The sequence below is a fragment of the Aricia agestis genome, chromosome 8, assembly GCF_905147365.1.
Source record: "Aricia agestis chromosome 8, ilAriAges1.1, whole genome shotgun sequence".
Lineage (NCBI taxonomy): Eukaryota > Metazoa > Arthropoda > Insecta > Lepidoptera > Lycaenidae > Aricia > Aricia agestis.
This window is the reverse complement of record NC_056413.1, coordinates 11987049-12010221: the sequence shown is the minus strand read 5'-3', so window position 1 is coordinate 12010221 and position 23173 is coordinate 11987049. Positions and strand designations below refer to the sequence as shown.

The 23173-nt window shown below is 36.6% G+C and overlaps 1 protein-coding gene across 1 annotated transcript in view; it reads right to left on the bottom strand.

The window, feature by feature from the left end:
- LOC121729376 (gamma-aminobutyric acid type B receptor subunit 1) overlaps positions 1 to 23173 on the bottom strand; it is a 258416-nt gene that overhangs the window by 24720 nt on the left and 210523 nt on the right. The window contains exons 10-12 of the mRNA XM_042117865.1: positions 16619 to 16769; positions 10458 to 10698; positions 5861 to 6068 (exon numbers count right to left, since the gene is read on the bottom strand). Of these exons, the coding sequence (XP_041973799.1) occupies positions 5861 to 6068; positions 10458 to 10698; positions 16619 to 16769 (600 nt within the window). The remainder of the gene's footprint in view (positions 1 to 5860; positions 6069 to 10457; positions 10699 to 16618; positions 16770 to 23173) is intronic.

Here is a 23173-nt window from a genome sequence, read left to right as displayed (position 1 = left end):
TTAATTATTATTAAATATTTTTGTGTATTAAAAATTACATCGTCAACCACCCATAAGGTACTGCAATTAAATTAAAATGTCATTTAAATTTAGGAAAACAGCACAGATTTATATTATATTATATTATTTAGATAGTATTGTAGTTTTAAGTATTAATAAGAAATAAAAAAGCAAAATTAAAAAAAAAAATTGTTGAATACATATAATATGATTTTAGTAAGTAAATATATAACATTAGTATTTTAGTAAAAAAAAAATATATATCTAGTATAAGTAATTTAAAAAAAAAAAACGGGGGAGGTGCAGTGTATGTCACACCTCCCTCCTATATAAGTTAGGTTAATTAATTACTAAGTTAGTTAATAAAGATCAGTCGCGACTAAAACATCTCTTTCAATCAGTCTCCCTTAAGCCGCACATTGCAAGTTTTCGTAGAGGTTTTTTGGATAGAACTGTACAGTTTTTTTAAGGAAACTGTACAGCTTTCGTAGAGAACCAACCACACATTTAGAATAGAATTACACAGTTTTAGTAGAGAACTGTACAGTTTTAGTAGAGAACTGCACAGTTTTAGTAGATAACTGTACAGTTTTAGTAGAGAACTGTACAGTTTTCGTAGAGGATTGTACAGTTTTTGGTAAATAACTGCACAGTTTTAGTAGAGAACTGTACAGTTTTAGTAGAAAACTGTACAGTTTTTTTAAAGACAACTGTACAGCTTTCGTAGAGAACCACACAGTTAGAGTAGAACTGTTCAGTTTTTTTTAAATAACTGCACGGTTTTGAAGAGAACTGCACATTTTTTTTTTAATTGTGGCGATACCCACATTTCGCCTATTATTTACAAATGACTTATATAAGTACTTTGATACCTCACACGCTCTAAAATTATACGATTTAAGTTACAGCAAACTGCTTATTTCATAAAGGATACTTTCCTTTTCATTGTGTCATAACAGGTAATGAATGTAGTTGAACTCTTCATAAATTCACGGTACACTCGACCTTAGAAATTCCGGTTTTCCCTTATTCGATTGTGCCAAACAATTACGTCGGGGCACACTTAAGGCGAGGGTGAAAAAAACTAATTTGTCTCACAACTTAACCGACTCCGTAATGGTGAGTTCGCACGCAATACCCCCGGAAGACGGTCAGCCTAACAGAATTAAAATAAGCATTTCCTTAAGCTTTCATTTTCTTAAAAGGTATAATATCCTGTGGTTAGAGTTTTTACTAATGTTAACGGAAGTCCTTCATGTGAAATACCTTTTACTTTGTTGTAATGTATGAGAATTAATTTAACTGCGCCATAAGAAGGGTTTATATATTATGCCATTCAATGAAGAGTTTAAAATAAAGAAGTCAAAATTACAAAGAATAATAATTTTTATTTTAATATCTTTTTCCCTAGTTTTTAGGCTGATATGTTGTACCGTTCCTTTCTGTCCATTACTCTGAGACTGACGCCGGAATGATGGCTGAAAAGTACATAATATAATTAAAAATGATCAGTCAGTCAACCAACCGGTTAGACCAGGGTCCACACATTTTGTAAAAATATGTGGACTGTGACCGCAAATATTTATTCAATAAGGAAAGTGACAATTTTTGTTGCTTATTTGAGGTGAAGTTGGTGCAAGCTACTGACATTAAATCCTAGAGATGTCCGTCAGTAAGTCGAGACCGATTTTCAACGAAGTTTATCTTCGAAAATGCTTGGTCCGCACACAATGGGTCGGCGGTCCGAATGGACCGCGGTCCGCCATTTGGTGACCTAGAGGTTAGACGATCATTCTCCCATCATTCCTGAATCCTGACCAAACTGATGGACTGAACTGATGCCAGACTGAGCGTGTAACCGTTGTCTAATGATTATCGGCATACATAAATATCTATTTGGTTGTAATATTATGACGATATTATAACCAAATAGGTATGTTTTTGCTGTTGTATAAAATATCCTCAAGAAAACAAAAATAATGTTAAACTAACTCAGAAAATCCTCGACAATCTTTTCCATTTTAGACACAATAGTACAATTTTAATACCTAACCAATATTTGACCAATAGACTCGTATTTTACCCGAAACATTGAAATTCAATGAACAAAACAAAATTAATGAATTCTTTTCGCTTGTTCGAACTACGATGATTTTAACATTTTATTATCAATCATAACATAGAATCGAGTTCTAGAATAATTGAATCGCATTCTGTTTTTGTTCCCAACTCGATTCCATTCCGTTCCGTATATTATCATTAAAATTCTTCTCGGAATTAATGAATACGTTACAACTTCAACTTTATTCGTCGGAATGATGTTTCACTTATTACAAGTTTAGCAACAAAGAGAGTTAGATGTGATTAACAAACTTAAAATTAAATTTTCCTTTCCTCCGCTACAGGCGCGCGGTCTTCAGCTTTATAAATGTTATTTCATTTTGACGTTCTCATGAAGAATAATGAATTCTACAACTTTGATTTACTCTTATTTTACGCGAAATGCTAGCGACACTCGTTAATTAGTTTAACCGGACCTGAAACTTTCTAATGCAATGCTATTTTAATAGTAACGTTTAGTTATAATTAATTTTGAGCGTGTTCTGCTAACAATGTTTAATGCGAGTGACAAAATTGGTTTAGTTACAATGAATTGATAAAAAAAAATCATACAATTTACAAAATAGGTGTATTTGGACTCTGTTAAGTTGCGATCATGTGTCGGTGAAACCCGGGACTCGTCACTCGTAAAATATCACGACGATCAAAATCTTTACAGTATTTTAATCGACAATTAGTATAATAATATAATAATAATAACTCCCACACCGGTTGACGGTGGCCGGTTTCATATTTTAAACCAGGAGTAATTTTATAGTGCACAATTAGTTTGTGTGCACTGCGCAGTACACACGAGCATTCTCTATACCTTTTACTCTCATAACCCAGTGGGACGGACGACCGACACGACTGGCGAGAGATCAGGCGCAGGACCGACTTTTTATATGCCCATCCGACGCATCATGGATTATCTTACTTGTCAGACAATCAGGTGATCAGCCTGCATTGTCCTAACCAAACTTGGAAATAACATGTTTCCAACTCGGGAAACGAACCCCCGACCCGGAAGTCAAGAGCCACGCTCTTAACCGCTGGACCACGGAGGCGTTAAATATACATATTATATGGATACGAGTATTATATAAAATGTCTGTTAAAGCCTACGAATAATAAAAACTAAGGAAAAGTAACTCCGTCAAAAACATGCTCCACAATACTTGTCGAAAAAGTGTACCTTAGGTACACATTTCAATACATTTGGAATATTTAGGTGACCTTGAGCGGTACTAGGCTGACGTTACATGGCAGATCAAAAGGAACCAAATTTAAAACGGTAATAGTATCCAGGGAGTTACGATTCCTTAGTTTTTATTATTCGTAGGTTAAAGCATTACAACCGTATGGGATTCGCCATTTAATTTCATTTAGTATAACCAGTGAATAGCTAGTGCATTCCATTTACTTGATTCTAGACCTTCTGAAGCCTGTACAAAAGCAGCACAAAGCTGATCCAAGTCCGCACCTCGTTAAACCGCGGCTTTCGCTTTTATTAATCCGCTCATGAACAAAGTTGGAGCCTCTTTTTCATGATTTCAGATAAAAAAATATATAAATAGGCGATAAAATGGTACTTTTATAAAAATAAACTGAACATCAACTACATTCATCAATTCATTTAAGATGAAAATAATGGTCATATCACACAAATTCCGACAGTGCCAAATTTTTGTGGTGAGCTTTTTGTTTAACATCAGAAAGGAAACTTTAAAAATCCGCATCTGTGAAGAAGATATGAGATCTTATGTGGAGCCAAGACTTTTTTTTCTGGTGCGCAGGGGAAACCCGTTATGGGTGCCCCGGGTTGGGGGTGTGCCTCAGTTAAGCTGAAGCACCCCGAGGGTATGTGGGACTCCAGGCGAGAAGTGCTGGGCTTACCCACTAAAGCCACCTGCGGTTTGCCTTCAGCCGTATAAAGGAGGGATGTCCCGGATCTAACAAACACAGGACTCCCTACACAACCGGCCGGTCTAATTCAAAAGGGATCGGGCTTCCACCAAAGTTAGGGAAGACTTCGGCAAAGTGAATCTACACGGCCTAACTCTACTGACCCTAACTTAAACAAATTCTACATACCAGTAAATATGTATGGCTCGGCTGTTTTGTTACTAACTTCAGATCAGAAACTAAATATTCGCATCACCTCCGCGACTGTAGCGAAACGGCGAATGTTTGAATGAATGAATGAATAAATGTTTACTGATAATATGTAGAATAATTGTTTAAGTTAGGGTCAGCAGATTCAGAAGCTTGGCTCCACATAAAGATCTCATATCTTTTTTACAGGGTAAACCTTATGTGGTCGTCTCGGCAACATTTTATATGTAATGTTTTTGGTGGGACATTATAAATGCGAAAGTGCGTAAGTTCCCGCGCGAATCGCAATAAACGAATTTAAGCGCAACGGAGTTGCGGGCGTCATATATAGTAATAATAATATAATATCTATGGACGCTTCACACCACGTCAGTCTGGCCCCGTGCTAAGTACCTGAAGGACTTGTGTTACAGGTACCAGACAACGGAAATATATTTAATACTTTTATAATATACATATATTTAAGATTTTTATTATATCAAACATATGTTTAATACACATCCAGACCCAGGAACATTGAAAACTTTTTGTTCCGTCGGCGGGATTCGAACCCGCGACCTCCGGCCGCGAGCTACCACCACCACTAATTATATTAAAGTATCAAAACAGCTAATATATTACGTTAAACTTAGACTGCATATAAATCAAGTTTCCTAGCAATATAGACAAGCAAGTTTGCCAGCAATATAGACGGTTAGAATTCGCAATAACAATCCCATATGGCGGCTGATCTGATGCTCAACTACACGGAAGTGCCCGACTCCACCGTCTAGTTTACAGACGGAGTTTGGAAATATCTACCGTCCATTTACAAGGCTTCACACAATAAATAAATTATTAACAAAGCAATTGAGTGGTTCAATTGCTTTTAAATATAGAAATAGTAGTAGTAACAATGATTTGAAAATCAGAGACGAGCCGAGCTTAGCCTACTTAGAAAAATATCGTCGCAGAGTAAATATTCTCAAAACCAGAAATTAATTTGCTCATAACTTGTTCAAAAGTATCGACTCAAGCATTGTATTGTATATCTACAGATAAAAAAGTTTAAATTAAATTATTATTTCAATTGATTTTTGCCGTACCTAATCTCAAAAATATTAAAAGGTAATAAAATGTAACTCGATGATTGTTACAAAATCACGGTTTAGTGTTATTAGCCTACCGACTTTACAGTCGGTGTGGCTACGACCGTTTACGTTAAAACTTAAACATCACTATGTTCGTAAACGGTAAAAAGAGGGATGCATCCCTCGATCTCTTTCTTCCTACTTAACCCGATTTTTACAAACGATTAGCCACAACTACTATCTCAGACGTTCTTACTTGTTAGGGTTCCGTACCCAAAGGGTAAAAACGGGGCCCTATTACTGAGACTTCGACGTCTGTCCGTCTGTCTCCACGCCGTATCTCAAGAACGGCTATAGCTAGACTTCTGAAATTTTCGGGCAGGCACTTAAAATATTCACAAAATCTTAAGTGTATTTGTACCTACTTTAAAAATTAATAATAAAATCAAAATAAAATAAATATTACAGGAGGATCCCATACAAAAAACACTTGTCTACTTTCGCTCTATAACGGTACGGAACCGTCGTGCGCGTGTCCGACTCGCACTTGGCCGATTTTCTAGAATATTACTCACCCAACCACACGGTATTATGTTCGCTCTCGCAGTGCTCCAACTCGGGTCGTATATGTACATCGTCGTCGTTATGACTAGGCGCCTCCAGGGGGAAGATCTCGACCCGCCTCTGCAGGGGGTCCCTCAGCTGCCACGCCGTTAGGATAGCCACGTCCACCATAAGCAGACCCCCAACCATCGTGTACAGCTTCCAGCCGTGCATGCGTTTCTGAAAAAAAAAATGTAATAGATTATGAATAGGAATTAATGATTTCTTGGGTTTGCGTGGATATTTTTTTCATAGTTTTCAGCAATTGCGCATTTTGTCACGGAACACTTTTCTTTTTCCCGATGTTTCTGTAACTTTCCAGTTCCTTGGTCACGGGCGGACGGACATAGTCGGTAAGAACTTAAAACTATGGACAGGAACTAGATCAAAATCAGTTCATCCGTTAAAAGGTAAGATGTTACAGACATACAGTTAAAGTCGTACTCTCTTTTTTTTAATTAGAGCTAAAACATTGTTTTTGAATTGCTAGTACAGTTTTCAAGTTAATATTACGGTCACATAGACAACATACATTTGAACAACTAAGTTAGCTAGAGGCTAGAGCTCTAATATAAAACAATGTAATTATGTGTAAATAAGCCTTAATGACATATGAGCACTGTATCATTAAGATAGTAACAGATACTTTCTTTTCAAGGTATTTTAAATTTGTTTTATATATTCTACGTGAGTTACGAGTTAGTACGGTTTTTGTTAATTATTATTGGTTTATCATTTACATTACAGAATGCCTACGAATAGTAAAAACTAAGGAATCGTAACTCCCATACTATTACTATTTTAAATTTGGTTCCTTTTGATCTGTCATGTAACGTCAGCCTAGCATCAAAATAAGCCTTTTAAGTATTTACTTATTGTTAGTCAAAATATATGAACGAAGTTCCTTATCGCGCGTTCGGCGTAAAGGGGGCTAGACAGAACTATATTTGACCTTCATTTGACCTTGACACTTTTTTATTAGTCCCTGCATGGTAGGGCCAGAGGGCGTTGATAGTATTCCTGGGCGTCAATAGATGGCGTTTTTTTATATTTGTTTTGAGTGTAAGTATAATATGTATTACCTATGTATTATTATTTTTTAGAGTTTTTGAACATAAGAAATAACTTCGTTCCATTCGGGTATCCCTCGACTCCTCACAAGTTTTTATGTATTATTAACAGCTTTATAACAATGTAATAAAGCTGTTAATAATACATAATCATGTATAAACGCTTTTCTTCTGTTCATACGAACAGCGAAAGAAATAACGAGATATTTTACGGACCATAAACTTTAGTATGCTTTGGTGAAATTGGCAGTTGGCACTAAGTTTTGTTTGTATTGGTTAAGCGCTATTATTACGTGAGTGGCAGATAACCCACATTTTATTGAGGAAGGCTCTGAGTCGCGGACATAAACCCGTAAATAAAATAAGTTAAAAATCGGAAAACCATAAAAGTTATGACAATCGTAATGGCACGGAGCCAGAAGAGATGCAAATGGCTTAATTTATCGTTTCGGTTCAACTAAAGATAGCGTTTATGTGGATTGAGATTAATATTTTTATACAGGAAGGTACCATTTATTAAGTCTTTATTTAAATGAAACACTATAGATATGGTAAGTGTGTTATCAGGCATTACCTGTTATTTAGGCATATCAAATTCAATAAATAAATAAATATACCACTGTCACTATTGTCAAAGTCTTCGTTGCATCAAAATATTATGTTCATCGCGCAGCAACCCAACCAGTGCCATGACAAAAACTTCTGTTTTAGCTTAGCTTAAAAATCTTTTGTTTTTAGACACATTTTGTTTTGTAGGTATTAGGTAGTATAATATATATAGACGGCCATATACATTTTTGTATTTATATTATTAGTTATAGGAATACACAAGGCCAGAAAAAGTAGACATTTACCAACCAAATAGGTTTTTATTTATATGTAGCGTTGAAATTTCTCGAAATGGTCTTTTGATTTATTCGTGTAAGTTAATTCCCTTGACCCAGCTTTGCAACCCTTTTATGGGCTTTCCCCTTAATACTGGTTTAAACATATTGTACAACCTTTTCGAAGGGCATATTCGAAGCCTTTGTGTGAAAATGATGTAGTCAAGATTTTAAGTAGCGGTCAAAATCGTCACCTTTTAATGCCTTTTTAACTACAGGGACTTATTTAAATCAAGCATTTAAAAATATAAATACAGGGCATAATACTATAATGGGAAAAGTGTGCTGGATTCTCTGCCTGTTTCCTATTGAAGCCTAAACCGCTAAACCGATTTTTCTGGGTATGCAGATACTTTGAACTCCGAAAAATGACATAATTTTTATCTTGAATAAATGTACGGCGTGACAATTAATACATTTTGGTGCAGTAAGGTTACTGGCAACTTCTACTTATTAAATGCAATCTTTTGGTATAGCTAAAATTCTGTTATCCTGATTGAAAACGTCCATCACAAGAGTGACCCAATTTTCTTTCTGAAACATAGAACTTGTGTTTCGATTGCTGGTCACGTCAGCAGTGGATGAACTATTTCGTTCAGTAGTTCCGTAATGTATGCGTTACGGATATTGTGTTTGGAATTTACGTGAGCGCGGATGGAGGCGGAAACGAGCTTAGCGAGGCTTATGGACACCCTCATAAAATTGGTGGGTAATAATTTGCTTATCATAGCAATTTCGTGTTATAATTATTGCATAAGATAAAACTATGTTCCGCCTGTTTGTACACAATGTTTTCGTTGTATTCTGTTTATAAATATACTAGCTGTTGCCCGCGACTCCCTCTGCGTCAATATACAAGGCGTAACAAAACTAAGTGATAATACTTTAGGGTTTGTAAAAGACCCTTAAATAAAGTTCACTGTGAAAGTAGCAGCGCTGTAAGAACATTTTTTTTCTAATTTGTATTGGCAAGCATCATGAATGTTCCCAAAATAAAAGTAAAAAAAAGTAACTTTTTAGCGCTGTTACTTTCACAGTGAACTCAATGCAATGCATGAGTGAACTCATACACACCCTAAAGTATTATCACTTAGTTTTGTTACACCATGTATTACAATTAACAGCGAATTTCTGTTGCATTTTTAAAAATAAATTCCTAAAATAGTGAAACAAAAAACTTGAGAGGTGTCAAGGGACACCCGAATGGAACGAAGTTATTTCTTATGTTCAAAAAACCTAATATACATAATATTATACACTCAAAAAATTATTAAAAAACGCCATCTTGTTGACGCACACGAATACATAATACTATCAATGCCCTCTGCCCCTACTATGCAAGTACTAATAAAAAAGTGTCGAGGTCAAATAGAGGTCAAATATTGTTCTGTCTAGCCCCCTTTACGCCGAACGCGCGACAAGGAACTTCGTTCTAATATGTATTAGCCACGCGATGTGATACTGCATTGTTCTGCTCCCTAAAGTTACCTGAAAATGTTTACGTGTAAGTACGTGCGTCCTACTTAAACTTATGGTTATTATTTCTTATGTGGTAATTCGCACTAAGTTGCCTTAACTATGACAGTTAAGTGGTTTAATGTGACTTTATATGACCTTTGTTGGTTAATGTTACTGAAGCTTTGGTTAAGCCAATTAGTCGTTAGTCAATTTTAAAATTGACAGTGACGATCACCGCTATCTCTCGTGTTGACCATAATTTTTAGCACAATGGTATACGTAATACGGTATCTCACAAACATTTTTATTTTCGTAAAAAGTAATTGTTAAGCATTCCACGTTCTGTACCTGTCTTTTAATTATTACGGTTAATTAACTTTTAATTACAGAGCCGGGTGAGGCTGGCATCACCGTATCAACAAGGCTACGTAAAAATAATTTAAGTAAATAAATTTTGTCGTCTTTCCTTGTCATTACCGCCTGTCAAAATACACGCGCGTGATCTCGAATGCCACTTTTAATTAATTTTTACAGGGTAATTAAACTCCATATTGTTTTTAAGTTAAAGCGGTGACCACACCGGCGCATTAATTAGGATTAAGTAATAATCAGGATGTGATTTCTGTATTTTATCTAATTGGCTGCTTTCAGAAATTAACTTTCTTCAGCTCAGTCATTTATGAGTATCAAACGGGTTCAAAGATATTATGTTATTGATTACTGATTTTCTACCTCTATACATAAAGCTTATCTGGGCGAGCGAAGCGAGCCCTGGTATATCCCAAAACCTCAACACTTTTGTGGTACACTTTACGGAAAAACTATCATGCCTATTGCTTTGTGCTTTAACATAGTAATTTTTATTTACTTGTAGATGTGTTATCATCGGTCAGTCAAGGTTTGGTTACTATTAAAATGTATAAAAACTGCCTTAAAGATTATTAACACGCACAAAAACAACGCGAGCCCTCACAAAGCCCGGCTTTTAGCTAGTTTTAATTTAAGTAAACTTTAGACACGTATATCGAACTAGTTTTTTTAGTTTTTCTAGAGACAAACTTCGTAAAAAAGTTGCGTAACAGAGTAAACTTTTGAGCCTCGTCCGACAGTTTTCACCATAGATTAAAGACAAATGTAAACATGTAACTCTACCTTACCTTAGTATCCGGCTTAGGTTTCGTCGTATGTCGATGCACCCGCCACACTTTGGTGAACATGGCGCCGTATGCCATGGAGAAGCCAGTAGCCAGGAGCCAGGCGCGCGCCGCACAAAGTCCAGGGTAATGGTGCGGCGTGACCCATCTGCCGTCCACGCCCAGGGCGATGGCCGACCCGAAGCACACGCAGCAGCCGCACAGCATCACGGTGTTGCAGGCGGGGTGAGACCACTGGATCACTCTGTAGGCAAAAGATGAATTAAGTCTATTCTGGCACCTTTTTTTTTACAATGATCAAAATTAAAACTGAGTTTCAAGTAGAATTAGGGGACAGCCATTTCAGCCCTAAGGGCCAGTTCACATTACAAAGTAACTAGGCTGTGCGATAGATTTAGTTAGTGAATTTTACACCGACCTAATGGAATTATTTAGAAGCTACGAATAATAAAAACTAAGGAAAAGTAACTCCGTCAAAAAACATGCTCCACAATACTTGTCAAAAAAGTGTACCTTAGGTACATATTTCAATACATTTGCAATATATACGTGGCATTGAGCGGTATAAAGGCTGACGTTATATTATGACAGTTCGAAAGGAACCAAATTTAAAACGGTAATAGTATGGGCGCTACGTTTCCTTAGTTTTTATTATTCGTAGTTTAGAAGTTTAAAAGGTTAACGGATAAGGCTAATCGTTTAAGTATTCTTATTTCCATATAAATTCATAGGCGACAGCGCTAAAGTTGTAGATAGAACAAAAATGTCTTAAAAACATACATAGCGTTATATTATGTACATTTTTTAGGAATTTCCATTTATATTTTTTGGACCTTATTGCCACAGCACAAGCCATAGAATTGAAAGAACGGGGTCTGCAGAAATCGAACACGCCGTTTTACGAATGTAGGCCTTACATAATACGTCGTGTGGGATCACCCTAATAAAACTTTAAGGTCTACGCGATATAAATATATGCAGGCACAAATAGGATTATTTATTTCCAATACAACCATTTCTATACCACATTCGAATTGAAATGTGCTCTAAATTCAAATCCAAAGTGGATATTGGTTCTTTGATCAATATTGTTTGATTGAAAGGCAGAGGGAAAGGGTTAAAAGGTTCACGCAAAAAATGGGACAAAAAGGTCAGAAAATCAAGCTTAGTTTTCCCTTTAACATATTCAAACAAATGCGCTATGGTAAAAATATCAGGACTTTAACGAGCTACCGTTCCCAATCAAATTCAATTACAGGAAATGGCCGATTCTATTGAGTGAGATAATATGATTTTTGAGAGTTTTTCATGGGAACTTAAGGCCATCTAAAATATTTACTTTGCGATAAAATCTGTTTTACCTAAAAGCTGGTAAATTGCTTTTTCAATGCATAGTAAAGACGGCCATATGGATTAACTCAAGTGTGGAGTAAGTCACTACTATAAATACGACAAACGTCGACGAAATAACAACAATGAATATAATATTTTAAGTTTAATTCCTAACTGCATCATTTGTATATTCTATCTCCATCTAAAAGTAGGAAAACATCCAAGCTCACAAAATAATGTTATCATCGCGTATCAAAATGGTACAACTTTTGAGTCCTACCTAAAGCTAGTGTCAAGTAGACTACCGACTTACAAGTTGCACATTATTATTTTCACCATATTTTCCTAAAATAATAATGTAGAAAATGGACTAATGAAAGTAAATATCTATCATAATAATGGCGGTAATCGCTGCAACATCAATCAATGTCTGTGCGGCCTTGCCCGTGATTGGATTTTAAACGAATCAGGAGTACAAAGTTAGTATCGCCCCAATATCATTAGTTTTGGCCGGGTGTTGCAACAAAGACGTGACGTCATTAACCAACTTCAAAAATATCATGGAGGCTAGTTTGGGAGCTTATTAATCAAGGTTACATACTTTTGAATGTAATCGTTTATGTTAAAACTATTTATATTCCACTAGTATATGCCCGCAACTCCGTCGCACCAAAATTCGTTTATCGTTGGGGAACCGTAATTTTTTTCGGGTTAAAAAGTAACTTATGTCCTTTCCCGGGATCAAAGTATTATTAGCTTTGTCCACACTGTGCTTTTTTCTGTTCGTCAAGGGCATGCGTTATAGCGCAGTCATCGGCGAACGTGAGGCATGCCCGCGACGCATGCCCTCTAACCGTATCCAAAAAACAAAAATGATTGACGATTTTCATGGGTATCCATACTAAAATATCAAATTTCATCATAATCGGTTCAGTGGTTTCAGCAGCGTGAAGAGGTAACATACAGACAGACACATTATTATATTACGGATAGTATTAGTATGGAAGTATGGATATCTCATCAGAGTTTGAACTATAAAGCTTAGCTTAAAAGAGCATTGGTGTTTAATTGCCTCTAAAATAGGCCAAAAACTGCGTTAATCACATATTCTTAGCCGTAACATTTTAATGAGCACGGGTTGCAATTTTCGGTGACAAGCCGCTTTTAATTAATTCCATCGAGGCAATGCGGGGGCAAAAAGCGTAATCCTTGGCACCATAATGGCGCCCCTTTACCCCGTACATTGAATCCCCTCATTTCCTGCCAGGTATCAGACGGGTAATATATCGCAAAAAGGTTTCCGGAACGACATAATGTTCTAGGTCCTAATAGAACCTGCTCGAGTGTGAAGGTCCAATTAGAGGAGGTTTCGGTGATTTGTTTTTAGGACTTTAGTATACATTAATTGTAAGATCTGTAACAGTCTCTCTAGTCACTCATTACTAATTCCCCGGGTTGCAACAGTAAATAAATATTGGATATTACATTTGGCCTTAGTTATTATCCCGAAACTTACACTCGTACAAACTAACAAGGCAGTGACTGCCCTTCGTTTCTAACATACATCGACTTCCAGACACGAAACTGCTGGCACTCGCACATTCACATACATGATCCCTACAGATGTAGTATTTTTATGAACGTGAAACTATTCTACCTCTTCATGAATTGGTTTTGAGGTATTATAGAGACACTTTGGGTGTCGAGAAACGATAAAATATATTATTTCCGCGCAATAAACGAATTTTGGCGCAACGGAGTTGCGGGCGTCATCTAGTATTCACATATGGTTTTTGTTAACAAAAATCGTCAATAATACTGGCAAAGCATAATTCAGATTTTCAGCTATTCAGCAAAGAACAATGTGGAACAAAACATAAAGTAGAATTTTCTACTTCTATGAAATCTGGAACTGCGCAAATGAAAGAGATATTAAATTTTGAAACACGAATTTCATAAAAATTTGAAATTAAAGAATGTGACCTAGTTCTTTGTTCCGAGTATAACTTTGGACTCAGCGTAAGTTAAAATGTTTTTAACATCCCTCTACGAGTATAGCACCACTCAATGGTGTAAGCTAAAACCAAAGGTTTCATTGCAAATTAAATAGGAAAATAATGATGTATGTTATAGGTGATGTAGGTAACTATACAAGTAAACTTTCAGTCGTTTAAAAATAATAATGAAATAAGTATAAGAGTCATTGCACTTGACGAAAACATTTTGCTCAATAAAATCTCTAGTGACTTTTCGACAGATTTAAAAACTTTAATAAGCACTTTACTTTAAACTTTAATATTTAAAAATACAGTCATAATAGAAGACAGTAAAATACTTATAATAAAAGAGTCATAACACAAGAAATAAAATCTCCAATTGAATGCCGTAAGACATGTGTTGTTCAACTTCCATTATCTAACGGTTGAAAGGGGAACTTGATAATAATTGGGTACTTCAAACTCCTGCGATTCCAGATAAAATGATTTGTCGAACTATTTTCCAAGATTTATATTGTTGAGCTGTTGTTGTCGACGGATACGCAGTATTCTATTTCCGTTTTGTATTACGTTGTTCTTATAGATATTAGATTTATTGCAGAAAATATGTTTTCTACTAATGATCTCTTAAAGATAAACGAAGATAATCCATAGATTGGGTTACGATCACTCGTTATATTTTGTGTATACTGATAAGCAAAAACCTTGCGTTTGATATTGCTTTGTTAATACTATATGGTTGGTGGCTGCATGTAATACTAAAACAGTATGGCATTTGACGCATCACTTAGTACGGCGGTTCTCAATCTTTTTGGTGGCGGAACCTTTTTGAAATACGGACCCCAAAAAAGTTACGTTTTGTCTTTGAATGAATTGTCTTCCTGCTGGTGTCGCATACTATTTTTAACCCCCGACAAAAAAGAGGGGTGTTATAAGTTTGACGTGTCTGTCTGTCTGTCTGTCTGTTTGTCTGTGTGTGTATCTGTCCGTGGCATCGTAGCATTCAAACTGGTGGACCGATTTTGATCTAGTTTTTTTGTTTGAAAGCTGACATGATCGAGAGTGTTCTTAGCTATAATTCATCATCATTAGCCTGCTCAGTGCGGGACAATCAGGGTTTATCTGGTTCATGAAATGCCGTTAGCAACTTGTAGTCGTTTGATGGGTTTTATATTTCATTCTAGTACGTGACATTTGTGAATATACAATATACGTATACATATATTAATGGAAAGTTGACCTGGTGCTGCAGCATCACTTGGTAATCAATAGGATATCCAACTCCTCGCCAACTTAGAGCAGAGGTTTCGTGTTTGGGCTCATTTTAATTGCGACAACCAGTAGGAAGTAGATAGACAGTAAATATTTACATGCTGCTGCTGGAGCATCACCTGGATTCTATAGGAACCGAGCTTCGTATGAACTCAAAGTGGAGGTTTCATGTTTATGCTCATATTAACGAATAACGGCCTCATCGAAAAGGACATTGATAGATGGTAATCATGAGAATAATATGATTCTATTGATAGGAATTATTCTGCACTATAACCAACACAAGTTTAAAAAGTATGAAATAAAATTAAATTAAGAAATTTAAAAAAACCCCCGCCAAACCGCCAAGTAAACTACAACCTACAATCGCCAAGTCGCTGATTATCTCGATTCGGTTCGCTGTGAACATCCTTAAACTATAATGTTATGTAAAATCAAACATCTACATTAGCGGTCCCCCGACACACCGTGACAACAATTATGGACTAAAATTTTACTTTACACAAGTTAGGAATTATATTTTGAACTTAAAGGCAGTAAATATTATTTCATTACTTTTTAAAGTTGTTTGGCGGGGTTTTTTTTTTAAATTTCTTAATTTAATTTTTTAAAAACAGTTTATGTATCGCTCATAGAGCCCCTTTAGGCCGCGTTTCCACTGACGCGGAGCTGGGCGCAGAGGAGCGGTGAAGAGCGATGAAAAGTGGTCAGTGTTTCCACTGAAGCAGAGTGGAGTGGTGTGGAATGGAGGTTTTGGAATTAATTGAATGATTAACTGAGGCACTGCGCGCGAGTCATGCACCGCCCCGCTTCGCACCGCTGACCTCCGCTTTGCACCCCAATGCTCGTTGTCCTCCGCACCGCATTGCTTCGCTGTATTTTTATTATGAATATCCGCTCAGCTCTGCTCCACCCCGCTCGTGCTGTTTCCATTGAAGCGGAGCAGAAATTTCGAGCATAGTGATTGGTCAATTCGGGCACCGCTAAGCTCCTCTCCGCCCAGCTCCGCGTCAGTGGAAACGCGGCCTTAAGTCCCAGGGCTCCGCGAAGCACGTTTTTAAAATGGCTGGCATATTATATAATGGGCCTTGTCGGTCCTTTAGGTTGCTAACCCATCAGGTGATTCACTCTCTTTTGGTTCTTTTTTTCCACGCCCCTAATTATGCCAGGGCTTGTCAATTTACCACATTTTATAATTTTCCGAATGAACATATCCAATTTATCTGCTCTTTAAACATCAGCGTGGCTGAAATGGGCGCTTTGGAGAATCATATTATGAATCATAGTATGGTTAATTTTTTAAAATCGCATCATGGTCACTCTGCTTGCAATTCATGTCTAGTTCGATTTTATTCGTTAGTTAATGCGACATTCGTCAGTTTGACAGTTTTGACAATTCATTTGCTGAATTGATTGAGAGGAGTTGCTAAATGTAACCATTTTAGGGCAAACATTTAGCAATTCCTCCTAATCTGATGAGATAAATTGCTAAATGTGACCATTTTAGCGCTTATGTGTAAAGAGCAGATGAATTGGATATGTTCAGTAAGATAAGATTCTTACCTTCTATGTCGATGCATGATGTTGAATATTATGAGCGCTATGGCGGCCAGAATGCCGGCGATGCACAGCGCGGTCATACACGCGAACAGAGATAGAGAGACTGTCCTTAACTCGTTGACTACGACCGTTCGGTCCGGGGGTACCTTGCCACCTGTTGACAAAAAAAAAGTTAAAATCTTTTGATCAAAATCTTGAGGGTCAAAAAAAATATAAAATTTTTGACTAGAGATTCAAGTTCTGTGGCTAAATTTGTGGTTTCAACTGTATTTTCCAGTATTACATGTTTTTTTTATGAAATAAGGAGGCAAATGAGCAAACGGGTCACCTGATAGAAGCAACTACCGTCGCCCATGAACACTCGCAACATTAGAAGAGCTGCATGTGCCTTTTAAGAGGGAATACGCTCCCTTCTTAAAGGTTTGCAGGTCGTATATGTCCGGAATTACTGCTGGTGACAGTTCGATCCAGAGTGTGTAGTACAGAACTAGTATAAAATATATATTTTTTTATACAAGGTGTGACCAAACTAAGTGATAATACTTTAGGGTGTGTATGTATAAAGTTCACTGTGAAAGTAGCAGCGCTGAAAGCCAACCCATACACACCTCAAAGTACTATCACTTAGTTTAGTTACATATTTATTGAATTTTTCTTTATATTAACTTAGAATTTTAAAGTGAATTTTCCCTTTTGTCGGTGTATTTAGTGAGTATTCTAATTTTTAAAACACTATACTAAACAAACTAAACCAACCCTAAAACAATCGCAACCTAATAGCGCAAATAGTCTACAATACCAATCTGAGATTAACTAATATAAATAGGGTTGCAACAAAGATCTTTAAAACCGCAGCTAATAACATTAGATAACGCTTCCTTAGCCTTTAAATCTTAGCACCATAAACTTAATATACCTAGCGGAATGGAGCAACAATCTCGAGCTGTCAAACGTAACCGAAACTGGTTTCATCTGTGTGTAAAAATATGTGTACGTATATACACTTACACAAGCATGATTGAACATGATTTCTACGAGATTAAATTGTCAACACGCGGCACGTGCCGACTGGACGTCAAAAAAAGAGTGCTGCTGTCACACACGTCTCTTTTTACCACGCAGTGTTACTGTTATCACTAACACTCTCACTAAGAGAGATGTCACCATCTCTCTTACTCAGGCCTTTGTTTCTCTATTCCGCTAGGTATATTAACTTTATGCTTAGCACTAAACATGCCGTCGTGCGGTTGACTCGCTCATGAATAAAGCAAGAACAAGCTCGAATTTTGGGCCCAAAACGGTTGTCAGACCCAGCCGATATCGGTAACAAAAGAGCCACTGAGCTCTGAAATCTTGTACCTACGGCCTATACACGATAAAGGTACCCCTATACGTAGGTAATTAAACCTACAACGCTCTGACTTTTGTTCACTGAATCTCGGGTTTCAAGACAGAAATGATTGAACTGTTGGATATGTGTAATCGTAAACTAAAAATAAATTAGTTAATATAGGTGTAGATTAAGATAAAAAACAACAAGCGTAATAATTATGAACTTATGAAAGAAGTGTCTGCGTAGACCGAGTTATAACTAGAAATACTCTATGTATCTACGTAGAGTAAGATACATGTCTACATAGAGCTCGCTACGTGTCTACGTAGAACTAGCTACGCGTCTACGTAGAGCGAGCTACGTGTCTACGTAGAGCGAGCCACGTGTCTAGTTGTCTACGTAGAGCAAGCTACGCATCTACGTAGAGCGAGCTACGCATCTACGTAGAGCGAGCTACGCATCTACGTAGAGCGAGCTACGCATCTACGTAAAGCGAGCTACATGTCTACGTAGAGCGAGCCACGTGTCTACGTAGAGCGAGCAACATGTCTACGTAGGGCGAGCTACGTGTATACGTAGAGCGTGCCACGTATCTACGTAGAGCGAGCAACGTGTCTACGTAGAGCGAGCCACGTGTCTACGTAGAGCAAGCTTCGAGTCTACGTAGAGTGAGCTACGCGTCTACGTAGAGCGAGCTACGTGTCTACGTAGAGCGAGCCACGTGTCTAGTTGTCTACGTAGAGCAAGCTACGCATCTACGTAGAGCGAGCTACGCATCTACGTAGAGCGAGCTACGCATCTACGTAGAGCGAGCTACGCATCTACGTAAAGCGAGCTACATGTCTACGTAGAGCGAGCCACGTGTCTACGTAGAGCGAGCAACATGTCTACGTAGGGCGAGCTACGTGTATACGTAGAGCGTGCCACGTATCTACGTAGAGCGAGCAACGTGTCTACGTAGAGCGAGAAACGTGTCTACGTAGAGCGAGCCACGTGTCTACGTAGAGCAAGCTTCGAGTCTACGTAGAGTGAGCTACGCGTCTACGTAGAGCGAGCTACGTGTCTACGTAGAGCGAGCCACGTGTCTAGTTGTCTACGTAGAGCAAGCTACGCATCTACGTAGAGCGAGCTACGCATCTACGTAGAGCGAGCTACGCATCTACGTAAAGCGAGCTACATGTCTACGTAGAGCGAGCCACGTGTCTACGTAGAGCGAGCAACATGTCTACGTAGGGCGAGCTACGTGTATACGTAGAGCGTGCCACGTATCTACGTAGAGCGAGCTACTATACGTTGCGAGTGCTACGACATGTTCGTAGATTCTTTTATCATTTTAAATTCCTATTATTCTAAATCGTAATCGCATTATTGTTTTCCATTCTTTCTTTCTTTAAACTTGTGGTCATTGCATAATACTTTTTAAACAAAAGGATAAAGCTCATTTACATTTTAAACACAGTAAGTCTGTTTTTACCGCCGAGTCGGCTGAAGTAGGTGCTTTGTATGTATTTGTTTGCACAGAGTTTTAAATTTTTATGAAACAATAAAACGTCAAATTGTGAGCATAGTCTTTCTCAACTGTGCGCGAAAATTGGGTCGTATTTTAATATAATGCTAGATGCTTCTCGCAATTTTGTTCGTAGAAATTCTTTTAGTGCTCAGAAACTGTCAATTTTGTACAGGAGTATCTCTATAAACGTGGTGACGTCTTTACACGGGTTGATTTAGACCGCACGCACAACGCGACGCGTAGATGTATTTCTAAATTATGTATTTGACAGATTCTTACGCAATTGAAATCTGTCAAAGCCGCCGCTATGTCAATGTCAAAATTTAGGCCATGCTGCACCTCGCCTCGATTCGTCGCGTTGAGGTCTAAATTGACCCTAAGCGTCAAATATAAAATTTGACACAAGCACAGTTGTTCCCTCGTAAAGTATAAAGGCCATGTGTTACAAAAAGTAGGGTTCCCGCAGGAGTTTCTCACAAAATCTAGTACTAGATTTTAACATTGATTATTATGTTTGATAACATACCATCTTAACTTAAACTATGACGTGTATAATAACATATTGTGAACTTTACGTACTAGCTCTGAAAGGGTTTAGTTTGGAGTAATTGTCTGAAGTTATTTAACTTAATAAGCCATGTTTAATTTAACTAAAAGTAACTTAGTGAAGCTACATCATAGCGGTTAATGGACTTATGAACACGTTCAAAGTCACTCAAGCCTGAACGCAAGTTAGACACTTTTGATAATCTGTGTGCTTTATGTATTATGTTGGTACATAATCAAAATACTACCTTGTAATAATAATATTTAATAATATAATATCTATGGACGCTTCACACCACGTCAGTCTGGCCCCGTGCTAAGTACCTGAAGGACTTGTGTTGCGGGTACCAGACAACGGAAATACTTATATTTAATACTTTATATACCATACATATATTTAAGATTTTTATAATATTATACACATAATATTTAATACACCACCCAGGAACTTTGAAAACTTTTTGTTCCCTCGGCGGGATTCGAACCCGCGACCCCCGGCTTGAGCTATTAAAAGCCCACCAACTGAGCCGCAGAGGTCGTGTAATAACTATTAATATTGTCATAGTACCTACCTTGAAAACCAAGATCGGTATACGAACAGTTACAATGCAAAACAATAAAAGAGAAAATCTCTGACTAGACGAGGTTTGAACCCTGCACTAAAATTATTTATGCCTGAAATAAAGACCTTTTATTTAATTTTATTTATTATAATAGGGAATATGCAAAAAATAATTCCATCTCAAATATATTTTTCTGTAATCTTTATCATCCTCACATTATAATCAAAAGGTATTTTTTTTTAAATAAGTTATCATTTTAACCCATAAAATGTTGTTTAAAAAATGAAAATTAATGGAGGGAAATTCAAACTTACTAAACACGCCACCATTGGTCGAAACGAAATGTGACGTCAGATGTTACATATCGGCGTCGATATTCATACTGTGGTTTGGTATTTGTTAGAAAAATAGTTTAAAACTGATGATTTCTAGTGAATCTATATTTATAGTGAATCTATATGAGTATATTAGGTTTTATAAATGAGTATATTAGGTTTTATAAATGAGTATATTAGGTTTTATAAATGAGTATATTAGGTTTTATCAAAGCACAATCGGGCTATCTACCGAACATAAATGCATTTATGATGTTAGAATATTTTGCATCAAATCTTAATTTTACGATTTTATTTAATTAGACTAGCTGACCCGGCAAACGTTGTTTAGCCATATAAATTATTTCTAGTATAAATTTAAAAAGTGAATAAAAACCTATTCTCAGACCTAACAAATGTATATACTATATACGTATACAAAAGTTCAACAAAATCGGCTTAGCCGTTTTGGAGGAGTTCGCGCACAAACAGTGACACGAGAATTTTTACATTTTTATTGCCTGAATTAAATAAAAAAAATACACACCTATGACCCAGCAGGAACATCGGCGGGATACGAACCCGCGACCTTGAGCTACCGACAGCCCACCCACTGAGGCCTGAGCCACAGAGATCGTCATTATTCCATTTCATCATCTTACACCATGGTTCTCGTATTTTTACATCGTTTGGAATACGAAAAATACTTTGTCAGGTGTGTTTACAGTAATGCTTTTGCACTTCAGTAAGTCACATTACTTGTAAGAAGGTTTTTTAGCCTCTTCCATGATGTCAATAGCAAATGAACCCGAAAATAAGTACGAAGTAACTGAATCACTATAGGAAACAAACACGGGACATAACATCTGACGTCATCAACATGGCGCGCTAAATGCCGGCGTTTGAACGGTACCAATTTAATCAATGTTTTAAATTTCAATTTAAAGAAAAATTTGAATATTTTGAAGCCTATTTATGTTTTATTCTCATTTATAAAGATATAAAGGACTAATTAAAGTCATAAAAAAAATCATGCATTGAAACTTAAAAAATTATAGTATAAACTAACTGTTGGTTCAAATTTATTTTATTTCTAAAATGTCTGTCCTCTTACAAAATAATATTATGTTAATCATCATCCACAAAGTTTTCGTACTTTACTTTCACAAACGTACTATATAATATATTACATCGAACAAAATATTTATTGTCTCTTAGGAACAAGGATAATGAAAAGATATAGTTTTTTCCTGACGAAGGTTAGTCCAAAACTTTTTACATTACGTGTGGTGAGCCCAAAATGTCAAAGCCAGTTTCTTTTGGATAAAAAACCTTAAACAAAAAGATTTAATACAAAACATTTTACTGGCTCATATATGCACAAGTTTTAAAGTTTTCGAGATAAGCAATCCGTTTTAAAAGAAACAGTATTTAATTAAAGTCTATTGAATAGTAAGTAGTAGTCTATTGAAGTAAAAAATCAATGTTATAGGACATAAGAAAGTATCTAATAGAAATTATGTCTAGATAAAACACATAATTTTTGTCAAAATTAGTTAGTCTTATAATAAAACTAGCTAACCCGGGAACGTTGTTTTCACTACATATTTATGTAATATTATAAACCAAAGTCGCTTTTCTCCCTCATGTCCCTTTGTTCCCTTTAATCTTTAAAACTACGCAACGGATTTTGATTAATAGATAGAGTGATTAAAGAGGAAGGTTTATAAGTATAATAACAGAAATACTTTGGAGTTTCTAATGTGATGTCGTAAATAATTACATTTTTTCCGCTTACATTGCAAAAGCAGGCTGAACCCTACGAGATTTATCAAAATAATGTACTATCAGTGAAGTTGATTCCTATGCAAATCGGGGACCTAAGTAGTTTGGTTGCGTTACATCAAACCCAGCTGACAGATAACAATTAACATTAAATTGACATATTCGACCAAATAACGTTGGTCTGTCAATTGCATAGGAATCAACTTCCTCAATGGTACTAAGTATTACACTATGAAAAGGTCTACATAATACTCCGCGATGGTATATGTCTATATATGGATATCCTACAATAACATTTTTTTGTCATTTAATTTTAACTTTAAATAATGGGTTATTTTCGAAGCGATTTTAACCATTTTTTTTTATGAAATAAGGGGGCAAACGAGCAAACGGGTCACCTGATGGAAAGCAATTTCCGTCGCCCATGAACACTCGCAGCATCAGAAGAGCTGCAGGTGCGTTGCCGGCCTTTTAAGAGAGAATAGGGTAATAGGGGAGGGTAGGGAT